The 13,102-nt window shown below is 36.9% G+C and overlaps 1 protein-coding gene and 1 long non-coding RNA gene across 5 annotated transcripts; one reads left to right on the top strand and one right to left on the bottom strand.

Moving 5' to 3' along the window:
- Nucleotides 1-1,672: 1,672 nt before the first annotated feature.
- LOC117923323 (cytochrome P450 77A1) lies at nucleotides 1,673-3,499 on the top strand. Its single transcript, XM_034841576.1, has one exon. It carries the CDS (start codon nucleotides 1,689-1,691, stop codon nucleotides 3,213-3,215), a length of 1,527 nt encoding a protein of 508 aa, XP_034697467.1. The 5' UTR covers nucleotides 1,673-1,688; the 3' UTR covers nucleotides 3,216-3,499.
- A 1,462-nt stretch (nucleotides 3,500-4,961) lies between these two features.
- On the bottom strand, nucleotides 4,962-11,190 carry LOC117923490. Of its 4 annotated transcripts, none has more exons than XR_004652627.1 (7): nucleotides 10,820-11,189; nucleotides 7,987-8,576; nucleotides 7,756-7,893; nucleotides 7,019-7,582; nucleotides 6,280-6,369; nucleotides 5,491-5,641; nucleotides 4,962-5,239 (listed from the first exon to the last, which is right to left on the bottom strand). It is a non-coding gene; the product is annotated as an uncharacterized LOC117923490 (long non-coding RNA). The 4 variants fall into 4 exon arrangements; XR_004652629.1 differs by having other exon boundaries at nucleotides 7,019-7,101; nucleotides 7,552-7,582; nucleotides 7,756-8,576; nucleotides 10,820-11,188; XR_004652626.1 differs by having other exon boundaries at nucleotides 7,756-8,576; nucleotides 10,820-11,190.
- Between the last annotated feature and the right edge of the window lie 1,912 nt (nucleotides 11,191-13,102).

The following is a 13,102-nucleotide window of genomic DNA, read 5'->3' as shown; positions in this document are numbered from 1 at the left end:
GGACATGCAGGCAGCGATGCCCGCAATACAAGCCCTCACTTTGCCCTCCTTATGGACCCTCAATGTATCGAAGATGGCAGTCCAAGGAAGTGCTAAGGCATTCTTGGATAATTGTAGTTTTTTTTTTTGTATTCCAAAGCAAAAAATAAAAAATGCAGTTAAAAATCAAAATTTTGTTTTTTTATTCTTTCTAAAGATAATAAATTAGAGTATTTTTATATAAAATCTTTTAATTATCTTCGATGGCTTTTACTTGATTTTTTAGGATTATTCTAAAAAATAATTATATAAACATATAGAATATCATATATAAAAATTATTTTTAAAATATATTTAAATTTTGAAGCAAACTTTTATTCCATAAAATATTATAAAATAATTTTAATAAATTATTTTTAAAATAGTTATCAAATAAAATTTTATTATTTGTCTGTTTTTCCTTCTTGTAATGAAATGTGTTAGGAACCAAATTACTAATGGTCTTTGTATGAGAATTCTCAACCCAATCTTAGGTTGGGTTTGATCTAAGTCGGATATATTAATGATTAGATTTAATACAAATCAACCTTCTAATTCATCCAATTTACCAAATTATAGGTGTAACTCCTAAATATTTCTTTAAAGCCTCTTAATTATAACATGGGTTTGAAATCAATGGCTCAAATTTATTCCATTACAAATCATATCTAAATTACAAATCAAAATTTGAGGTCTATGATGATCCGTAAACTTGTAACAAGAGTTTGAAATTAATTACCCCAAATTAATTATTAATAAAAAGAGCTTTTCCTAGAGTTCTATCCAAAATTATCTTTAAAGAGATAAAAGCTTTTTTTGTGTAATTTAAATTATTGAAAATTTTTTTAAATATATATATATATATATATATATATATATATATATATTTTTTGAAAGTAGGTTGTTTTTCCAAAACAAATGTGATATGTTTTTACCCATGTTTTGTACATTATTTTGGGTAATAATTAAAAAGATAGAAAATATTTTAAAAACTTTTGCATTATAGGTTATAAACTTTTAACAAAAACATTATTTTCAAAATTTGTTCTAAAGATGCAAGTGCATTTTTGTATTATCCTTATCTCAATACTTTTGTAAAGAATGAAATGCGAAAATCGTTTTTAATATTTGATTTCTTAAATAGAATTTTATTCCTAAAAATTATTTAAAAATATTTTCAAAAAAATCCCTAAGATATTTTAAAAAAAAAATAAAAAATCAAAATACAATGGTAACTCAGCTTTGTCCATTCCTATCTATAGAGAGTTTAAGCCTTTTTATGCCTTGATCATACTATGATTAAAAAAATAATGGTCATCTTAAGATCGATTGGAAACATCCAATTTTATGGTTTCTTTTATATATAAACAATATCATAGGATTATACCCATCATTGAATGAATAAGTATACAATTAGCCGAATAATTAAGAAATTAATCCTGGTTTCCTTCTCCTCCTGTCCCTTGAAGGGCTCACGAGGTAAAACCCTAAAATCAACTGCTTAAATCCGTACACACAGTAAATATAGCTGATGAAAATATTGAATACGAAACAGTGGGCTGACCACCAAACTCATTCACTCCACAACCTCCTTTTGATATCTATAAAACTACCCTGCCTCTTTGGTCTTCATCACTTACACCTTACTTCTTTATTCATTCTCTCTACCAATGGAGTTGACTGACCTCCTTCTCCTCTCTTTGGCTCTCATCTTCCTCCGTTTCTGGTGGCGGTACTGGTCAGTCACCGGCGGTGGTCCCAAGAACCTCCCACCAGGCCCACCCGGGTGGCCGCTGGTTGGGAACCTGGTGCAGGTGATCCTCCAGCGCCGTCCCTTCATCTACGTGGTACGTGATTTACGTGCCAAGTATGGACCTATCTTCACGCTACAGATGGGTCAGCGGACTCTGGTTATTGTGACGAGCTCTGAGCTGATTCATGAAGCTTTGGTGCAGAGGGGGCCGATATTCGCTAGCAGACCAGAGGATTCGCCAACACGGCTTGTGTTCAGTGTGGGGAAATGCGCCATTAACTCGGCTCAGTATGGGCCGCTTTGGAGGACTTTGCGGCGGAACTTTGTGGCGGAGCTGATAACTCCCACGAGGATCAGGCAGTGCAGTTGGATACGGAAGTGGGCGCTGGAGAACCACATGAGGAGGCTGCAAATGGAGGTTTCGGAGAAGGGTTTTGTGGAGGTGATGAGCAACTGTAGGCTCACTATCTGTAGCATTCTTATATGTATATGTTTTGGTGCAAAGATCTCCGAGCGGCGGATTAAGGAGATCGAGAGCGTACTGAAGGACGTCATGTTGATGACTACGCCGAAGCTCCCGGACTTCCTGCCGGTTCTGACGCCTCTGCTGCGCCGGCAACTGAGAGAAGCGAAGGAGCTGAGGAAGAAACAAATGGAGTGCATGGTTCCACTCGTGAGAAGCAGAAGAGCATTCGTGGAGAGTAAGGGAGCCCCCGGCCGCAGCAGCTCAGAAATGGTGAGTCCGATCGGTGCAGCCTATATCGACTCGCTTTTTGGGCTGGAGCCTGCCGAGCGAGGTCGGTTGGGAGAGGAAGAGCTCGTTACACTCTGCTCGGAAATCATCAACGCCGGAACCGATACCAGTGCAACCACGGTTGAGTGGGCTCTGCTTCACTTGGTGATGAACCAGGACATTCAGCAAAAGCTTTACAAAGAGATAATCGACTGTGTAGGAAAAGATGGAGTTGTCACGGAAGGAGACGTAGAGAAAATGCCCTACCTCGGTGCAATCGTGAAGGAAACTTTCCGGCGCCACCCGCCCAGTCATTTCGTTCTATCCCATGCAGCCACCAAGGACACAGAGCTCGGCGGCTACACAATTCCAGCTGACGTGAACGTGGAGTTCTACACCGCCTGGGTGACAGAGGACCCGGACCTGTGGCAGGACCCGGCAGAGTTCCGGCCTGAGAGGTTCCTCCAAGGAGACGGAGTCAACGTGGACGTGACCGGAACCCGGGGAGTGAAAATGGTCCCATTTGGCGCGGGCAGGAGAATCTGTCCAGCCATGAATTTGGGCACGTTGCATGTGAATTTGTTGATTGCAAGGATGATCCATGCATTCAAATGGATCCCGGCCCCGGGTTCCCCACCTGACCCGACTGAAACCTTTGCCTTCACAGTTGTCATGAAAAACCCCCTCAAAGCTCTCATCTTACCTAGATGAAAAGGAAAACGACAGCTAGCCCATTGTGTTGCAGTTAAACTTCATCAAATTTTCGATATGGGTGGCCCACGAGAAGTAATTGATTGTTAGGGTTTTGGCATGGGTCAAAGAGCGTGTGTTTTTAAGTATATGAAATGGCATACAACCTTGGTGTATGCCCACGTATCACTGCCGTATATTGCAGAAGACAGCATTTAGTACTCACTGCCTTTGTCTTAAATGCTTTTAATTCAATGTATTGGGTTGTGTGGAATAAATGCCTTACATTATTTTTGGTACCTCCAGCTGATCGTTGCCAGAACCACGTTTGTCTAATACCCCTTCTGATTTCTTTACTATCTTTAAGTTCGAAAACGAAATTGCTTGTCTTAAGAATCATAATTTATATGTTTCTCAGGCCGGTTATGGTGTTAATGGGAGGAATAAGATGATAGATTCAAAATTTTAGGCTGTGAACCGGTGTTCACCAGGTTGTCTCAGCAGCAGTTCGAAAGTTGAATTCCCGGATGTATGCCTATCTTCAACTTCCCAAAGCATTTCCATTGCCTTTCCTCCTCCCTGCGTGCCTAGGTATCCGACGTAAGCCTTTCCTCGTTTGAACCTTGCCCTTAACTTTAATTTAAGGTTATGCCATCCTAAGGGAAAGGATCTTATCATTGTACACTGCCCCTTCTAATGCTAATGGGTTTCAAAGATAAAAATCTTTTATTAATCCATAAATTAACCTAGGTAAATCCATGAACTTAATTGGATTATTCCTATTCTTAATAAGCACTTGAACCGTGAATTGACTTATGACTCATCAATGATAATCCTCAAAGGTACTTTTATATAGAAAGAATAGTTATCACCTCTGTTAAGGAAGCCATGTGAGGGCACCGGAATGGATGATTGAACAGAAACTGAAACTTCAGTCATTGGAGGGGAAGTGAATGAGGATGGAGCTGAACAACCACACATAGAAGAAGAAAGGACATAAATGGAATTGGTCAACACATTAATGAACACTGTTGCCTCAGGGATGAGTTGCTTCATTGAATTACTTGATGTGTGTGCCATTCACGGCGATCACGTGGCACTACCTCTTCCTTCTTGCACAGATGAGTCTGCCAGTTAGAAGGCAGATGAAACAGGGTGTGGTGTTGGGTGTTAAGTATTACGAATAAATTCTCAGCAGCCAGACAATGGAATGGCATTGGATTGGTTTGGTTGTGTGAGAATGACAATAGATATCAATGAAATATTATCCGATTTTTTTTAATATATGGTGGGTGCAGGGTGCTGCTATATTTATGCCCATAGTCTGTTAAATATGGTGGAAATTTCATGGTTTGATTTGGGGGAGCTGTTCTCATTAAATATGGATTCTCTGAAGATATGGAATAGGGGAAATTTAAAGAGGATAGCTTGATAGGAAGGGAGTGGGGGGTTGGGTTTGAGAGAGCAAGAATTACTCCAAGATGGGATGTGCATGGGGAATCGTCCCTGCTCTCAAGCCACAAGCAGATCAGTTTAATTTTAGCCCCCGGTAAGTATTCACTTACTATTAGAGGAAAATGAAACATCCTTCAAATTGCTCATATAAGAAGTCTAGTAATCATTTTCAGGAGTCCAGCACTCTGTTTGATACTCTGTTTCAGGGGAAAGTCTTCCTACAGAGAGATTAAGATTAGTTTGGTAGCATTTGGCTATTACAGGCTGTCTAGTGATCGTGTTGAATAATGAATCCACTACTCAAATTTGATGTATGATCTGTACATGTAATAGTGTTTGATACATCAAAAGTTTTCATGGTTTAAGATTTGGAAGTTGGTTTATACTATCATTGTTAATTCAATAAGTGAACTCATCATGAACTGTAGAATTCAGAATTCAAACAAATGGTTTTTTTCCCACATCTTCAAGCCCATCGCACTCCTATCATTTATGCATCCTTTAAACGGACCCTAGGTCAGTTCATAGACCAAAAAGTCAACACGTCCACGGAATACAGATTATTTTGCAATTGGTTGCTATTTCAGACCCTGCAGAATCACTCGAGTATTAAAAATTTCAATGTTGTAAGCTATATAGTAAGAACTGAAAATACTGTGAATCACAAAACATGGATGTGATCTAAGGTCTAAAATAACTAATATCATCAAAAAATGTTGCAATGCACCCCCGTAAATTCCGAGAAATGAATATTTATGTCTCTGTCTAATGAGTTGTAGTCAACGATGTCATCAATGATAAGTTTTGCAATAAATAGGTAGAGAAGAAAATCAGCACTTACCAACCACATTGGATTCTGCAGTGCCCTGGCTCCAATCCTTAACTGGGAATTGTTGAACAAGAGCATTAACTACGGAGGTGTTGTTTCTTTCGTTACATCTAAGCATATGTGACGGGGTTGAGAGCCAAAAAATGTTGTCAAGAAACTAAACCTGCAAGCATAGATGCAGTCATAGAAACAAAGTGATTAACTAGAGCCTGAAAACAAATGACAATCAATAGTAGATTGGATGAAACATTTAAAGTTGAAGGGCTAAATAACAGATGCAGTGAATATGATTCAAGGAAATGAAAACATGTACTAGGTATCTGTTTAGAAATTATGAGTTTACAGAAGATGGTTGAAGCCTTTTTATAAGCAGTTGAATACGTAGGTCGCAAAACTTGGCAGTTCAATTGATGTTCCCCAGCCAAAACAACAGCTCCAACCTAAACAGAGCACCCCTCACAAATCTGAATGATTATGACCCGTTGTATGGATTGTGAGACGTGTACCACAGGTTTGTTTGAACATTATGGATCTCCCAAAGAAGGGTGAAACCATTTATAAGCTGTTAACTAGGCAGATCACAACTTGATGTTCGAATGATGTTCTAAAGCTAAAACTAACAAGCTCCAACTATGAAAATAAAAGCAGCTGCTTGGACTCTTTGTCCCACAAAGTCCAGATTAAACGAAAGCATGCTTAAATACCACAACCAGAAGTCAGATGCTGTATGCTTCAAATTTTGTACGAGGTCAATGAGCAGTGTCAGTATGTGGCTTTAATTAATGCATCTTATCAATCTACCTACTGCGACTTCGCAGAATTAACTGCAATTTGTATCTTCTGCCACAAGTCCACTCTCACTCATGTGTGGTTGCTTGGGTCAATCTTTCACTGATCAAATTGAAAGCAACCAGTGTCAGTTGACATTGACAATGGTTCAACAAATCGATATGCACATGGGAAAGCACCACGACATGAACATGAACATGAATATGAATAACAGTAGTAAACATAGAGGAAACACAAAAAGAAAATTGTGGACTCCAAAAATTCCTGCAGAAACATACACCATCATAAATGTACCATATGGTACTTGAAAAATCCACATGCATATATATCAAAAGAAAAAAAGAGAAAACAAGGACAACAACAACAAATAGTAGTAACTAAACATACCAGAAATAATTCAACAATATACCATTAGTAAATAAATAAATAAATAACATTGTAATACACAGATGTATATAAAGGCGGGGATGAAGATATGGGTAAATGATGTATCTTGAGCTGACTTGGGCTAAAGCCTTAACACCCCACCTCACATGAAACCTTCTCTTGCTTGCAAAAGGGCTCAACAAGTAGGAGACATAAACAAGAGGTTGTAATGCCATGTGAAGCGACCAAGAAGTTTAAGTTGCTACAACAATATGTATTAAGCCAACTCTCATAAATGATTCTGTACAAAAATGACTTTTAACTCTGTATATTACCATGAACTCACTGAACTGTAGTATACAACCAATCAGGTTAAGGATAAAACCTGGTTCTAAAACCCTTCCAATTTGTGTTGCATCTTTGTTTCCTTTAGACAAAAATGATGCATCCAAGGACCGCTTTGTATTCCTGTTAATAAGGACATTGGCATTAGCAAAAATGTAAACTTGAGAAGCACCCTCTGGATATCCACAAGTGAGGGTCTTGTGTTAGCAAAAAAGTAAACTGTGATAAAAGGGCATCCCAGGCTAGTTTATACTTTGATTTAATTTTCATTATCTAATTTTTCTCAGAATTTTTAACTTTGTGAAACAGGTATGTTGCAAATAGTTTTATTTACAAATCCCCATCCGCTCTTGGAAAATCTCTGACAATCACAAAGTCAGATGACTCGAAACAATTGTCTGAGGAAGCTCATCTACAATAGCAGCAACCCCTCAATTGACTGGGCTTTACTGCAGCGGTCTTTCATACTCTTCAGGAGTTTCCAAATATAGTTAAATAAGTAAACATTTCATGCTATTACAAAATAGAAATTAAAATGATCAACCAGAAGATAAAGGTCATAAGTTTTCTTACTGATTGCCTTCAAACATTGTTGAAGCTAATCCTGCAACCAAAAATAAAAGAAATAGAAAACCTAATGTGACTGAAGGCTCAAATAGTAATCAAGAAGGCTGAATTAAAAATTCATTTTATTTGCAAACAAGCATGCAATGCCATCAAGGAATAAGAAATAGGAAATATTGACAAGGATTTTATTTAATTATGAAGATGGCTTACAGTGAGATTGTTGCAAGCTTAGGAGGGCTTGAAAGATTGTTGTTCAGCTGATGGTCAAGAAGCCCAATAACCACTCCAATTAAGGGAAAGAATTCAAATAAAACTGCTGTAGCACACCACATCTCCACTGTAAATGGTCTGGAGAAACACCAAAGCATTTCACTTCTTACATTTTATGGATGTCATAGTGACAAGACAAGTAGAAATGTAAGGCTGAAAGAAACCGACCACCTTTGTACATCTTGTTACAATGGTAATGTCTCCAACAACAGCATCAATCAACCAACGACACAGTTCGAAGGAATTAGCAAGGGAGACTGAATGCATTAACTATATGTCTGTCAAACATGCAACAATATACAGATACACCATTTTCCAATTTTGACATTTCTGGGATAGACGCTACCTTACAAGAATATTTAGTATCATTAGACCATTTTACACAGCCTTCTTTTTATCTTACTGATATTTATTACTAAGGAGGCAATATTCATCCTCAGCAACCATTTCCACAAGCTTATTGTACCTGAGGTTGAATTGTCCATTAGCAATAGCCACAAGTGTATAGGGAACTTCATAAGAAACCAACTTGCTTGCTGCATCCATATCCATACGGTGTCCTTTGATTTTGTGACTGTTTGATATTCCCATTACAAATTTGCTAAAACTAACCCTCCTTGGCACTCCAATTGTCGATGGGCTTTTTTTTATCAGCAGCAACACACCCACATGGTTTATCCACATTTCCACCAGGCCAGGTAATATTATCAAAGTTTCTGATCCACACAGAAAAGGCTGTGCTGCTCCCTGTACAGTGTCTGCTGGAACAACAAAAAAACCTGAACCATGAGATCATTAACCAATTCTATGTATCAACTTCCACTTGATATTAATGATGTCATGACTCATAACCACCACTAACTAGGTTCCCATTTACATCAAGTTGAATATGCACAGTTAAACAATGAACTTTGATTTTAGTGGTTTTCTAAGTTGAATAATTCCAACATCAAGGTTTTAAGATTTCCCAGCAGCAGATATTCTGCTTAAATATGAGAGAGATGTTCCCTAATTCATCTAAGAACTCATCCACATAATTAACAGATGTCCTGCTGTATCACAAGCATAAAAGGGAACTGAAGATAGGAGAGTGTTGATCCCATGGCCAAAAATCATATTAAGGGCACTAGGAGACCTATTGTGAAAAACCACAACAAAGAATAATAATAGAGAGAAGAAAATAAGAAAACAAAAACAGAAACCACACAAGATGATGACAAAAGGAGTTTTAGTTGAAAGTGGAGTTAATTATTCTCTTGTCGGGATGTGATACAAAAAGTGTGTATCATGGAGAGATGGAAGATTGACTCAATGGAATTTGATCCAAATAGAGACTGTTGTAAAGTGTCCCAAATTCCTAATTCGTATAGATTCCTTGTGTGTGAAAAATATTCTCTAAAATATTTCCTATATTCATATGTCATTATAATATTAGATCCAAATAGGGAACTCCTTCCAAGATGAGGACAAAACACTAGGCACAACCAAAAAGTAAAATTATTAAGGCTAAGTTCGAAGTTGCTTGAAGTTTAACTAGAGAAGTAAGGAAAATGAAAAAGTGAATTTCCCACTTCTTTGAACACCCAAACAACAGTAAAGAGTCTCTTCAGACCACATTACAAGAATGCTGTTCAAGGCCAAAAGCAGGACAAAAAGGAAAAGAAGACTCAATAAAGTCCCTTCCATACATCTTATCAACCCCAAAAAGTTCAGGAATCACATAAGTTCCCTCATATCTTATGGTATCCTCTCCTATTAAAAACATGCACCAGAAGTTGAAAGGAAAACTCTCCAATAAAGAGAACTCGTAAAAACTTGGAATAAGTTGGAATATGGAAAGCAGAAAATACACTAGAAAATCATAAATTGTGATCTTTAGCTGTAAAATACAAGACTCTGGTTGTAATTATAAAATAGCATATTTGAGAAGGGAAAAATTGACATGAAGAGAGGAGATAAAGAGAAGAAACAGAGAACTTGCAGGACACAGACACACATTTCAGATTGGCTTTGGCTGCATCATCTTCATGCAATTTAGTATTGCTTCGATCTCTTATAGTTTTCTTTTTCAACTGGTCTTATCCAACATATCATAAGTTCATAACCCCTGAGTAAGAAATTTGAAAATCTAGCATGTTTGATGAGTAATTTGGCTCTTGATATGGTGTCCTTCAGTTCCATCTGAAGATGATCGCACCGATGTCATCTTTTACATAAACATTTTCTCTGGACTATTTCCCATAGATTTTATCTTCACAATTCCTTTGAATCTCCATAAGCATGAGGAAAAGGAAAAGAAATTGTTTAACATTACTTAAAAACTAATTCCTTCTATTTTAACAACTTTTCCATCCCCCTCATTATTTGTTAAATCCAAATGAAGACAATAAGTCTCATAAATTATCTGCCTTGGGCTCTTTCAAACAGGAAAAAAAAAAAAGTTTGGTTTTGAAATTTTATAGAACATATGGAATGCATAAAACTTAGGACAAGGAATAAAAAAAATGTAGCTAAGATATGTTTAACCGCAAACAAACAAATTGGGGAGTTAACACAGATAGAGATTTGAAAACCCTAGACTTGAATGGACAACAATATATCAAGCTAACAAGACAGGAAGGGGCACAAAGATCTCTTAAGTTTTTTCTTATTAAAATCGGGGTGAAGAAAATAGGCTTGTGTTACTGTAATTGATACATTGCACCTCTTGCATTCTGTCTATTCGTTCATTCTGCTGTGTGACTAATCCATGGTTTTACACATAAATAGGAAAAGGGTTCCCCCAATACTCAGCTACAATAGAGATGAATCAATTCCTCTGTATCATTTAACTTCAAGCCACATAAAATTCAAATCAGTAGCTCAACCCAACCAACCCATTAATTCAAATCAATAGGTGAATTATACTATTATAATATTTACATATATGGATACTGACAGACAGGCATGAACTTATATCTATGGGGGAAAAAAACAAAACCTCAATAAATAGGTAGAAAGGTACCTCCAACTGACCCCATCAAAACACTGTAACTGGTATCAGCATGGAAGCTAGGATCAGCATTAACAGCCAACTGCTGCTTTTATGGCTGCCTTTGAAACTCTTCCAGTGACCAAACTATAATCAAATACAGTGCCAATACTAGTAACAGCAGGCTTTTGGCAGTGCACACGACCATTGAAGAAAACCCATATCAACATTGAAAGTGGTTTCACTAAAACAAACCTCATACTTAACTTAAAAATAAAAATAAAAATTGAAGTACTCAGAAGAAGAAAGATGGATTCTTTATGCAGTTTGTGTGCCGTGCAAGCAAAACACCACCATAATGCATGAGGCTTGAGACAGGCCACACGGTGGGATTCCATGAATAGGTTCAATGACCCAGGCCCAGCAACTCGCAATGTGCCAAAAGGAATCTTGAATCCATAATGGAAAATGTCAATTCCCACTTCCCACCCTTGAATTCCTGTATTATCAACTGTTAGAATGATACACATTCTAGTAAAGTTGATAGGCTAACATTGTACCAGGGGCATGATTAATTGGTTAATATGTCACAAAGCCTGCTGTCTCATCTATTTATCTACTGCTGGCCATTTGTGGGTACGAGGCCTTTATGATGGAGTGCATTTTTAGTAAAGATTTAATCATCTCATCTGAAAACCAATTAATTCTCGATAAGATCGAGCTATTTATACTCATGCGAAGATACACAATGAGACTTGATTCATCCCATATAATGCATCTATCTCGAAGTTTTGACTTATCCCGTGAATTGTAATGAACCTAATCATCTTCGGTCTTACACATTCATGTCATGTTTGTTTTTTCAACTTGTGTTTCGCTAGCATATAGCATTATTAAATACCCAACAGGTATTAGCTTATCTGTGAGCCATTACTGCTCCTCCACAGGAGATGTAGGCCAGCAATTTAAGCTCCTCCACATGATATTAGCTTATCTTTAGGAAGTTATCATTGCTAAGTTTAAAAACAAATATTGGTAAAATAAAATGTATGATAATGATTCAGCTCTCACTACACATTGTTTCATTGAATCTGTCAGAAATGCAATTCCAAGAACCATTTGAAATCTTCCTTCACATTCCGTAAAACCCTGTTTAAAATGGAAACAAAGGTAGGTGGGGATTTCTCACATTTGAACAACCATTTGGGAGACCAAAAAATGTGCAAGTGGGATTAATGTGCAAAACCCATCCCAATCCAATCATAGTCTCTTCCAAAAGAAAATCATATAAAGTGTATGTTGCTGAAATAAAAGTTTGCAAAGTGAGCAATATTGAAAAGTTCAGGTGCTATCACCCATTTTGACACATAGACATAAAAACCAAGTCCCATCAGAAGAGATTTATGATGACTTGTGGACCTTGTCAGAAAAGACCAAGAAAGAGGTGGTAGAATGACCAAACAAAAGGGACACATCACAGCCAATTCATGCACCATTCACTCTTTGATTTCAAATGGGGCCAGTCAGCAATTGAAATTTCAAAGGAGTATCATCAGATTACTGAAGAGATTGTACATGGGAAGAGGATTCTTTGGGGGGGGGCCTGATGAGAAAAATATGTGACTTGTTCACAGCTGTCTTTGTGGTCAAGGATTAGCCAGGGTCCCAAATCTCTGGATTACATTTTAAAATCTGCATTTCTACATTCATGAATTTAGAGAAGTTCAATTTCTCCCCCATTATACAATGTACAAGATTTTAGATAGGATCGTCCATTTCTAGGTCATATCATCACCCACAAATCAACAAGACTAACACACAAAAATGAAAATTATGTGGATAACATGCTAAACTTTTGATATTAGATTTTAATCTATAATTAGTGTTTAAAGCATGTTGACTATGTTCATATAATTTGTTATCCCCCTTCATAGTTTTAAAACACATTCAACCAGTTTAGAGAAGTCATCTATAATGAATGTTATGAAATTCTCTCCAGTTGATTATGTTGAGGATGGCTACTAATGCCATCTCTCATGCTCCGCCCACATTATCCATTTGTTCTTGCAATTTTAAAACAACTCCAACCAACATTTGCTACACATTTATCATAATTTATATTATATAAAGATATTTACCATGATATCAAAAAGTGATATTTGATGCCTAAACTCAAAGACAAAAGGGTGTTTATAAACGTGTTACACATTTATATAGGTGAATAATATAATTTCTACACAAAAAAAAGAAGTCTAAACTGTTTGTTTGAAATTTGGTTATATAAACATATTTACCATGATACCAAAAAGTGTTATT

This window comes from Vitis riparia, chromosome 10 (genome assembly GCF_004353265.1).
Source record: "Vitis riparia cultivar Riparia Gloire de Montpellier isolate 1030 chromosome 10, EGFV_Vit.rip_1.0, whole genome shotgun sequence".
NCBI lineage: Eukaryota > Viridiplantae > Streptophyta > Magnoliopsida > Vitales > Vitaceae > Vitis > Vitis riparia.
The sequence above is the reverse complement of the archived record's forward strand: the minus strand, read 5'-3'. Positions and strand labels throughout refer to the sequence as shown.

Coding starts and splice junctions, on each gene's coding strand:
- LOC117923323 (XM_034841576.1), top strand. CDS start 1,689: ATGGAGTTGACTGACCTCCTTCTCCTCTCTTTGGCTCTCATCTTCCTC.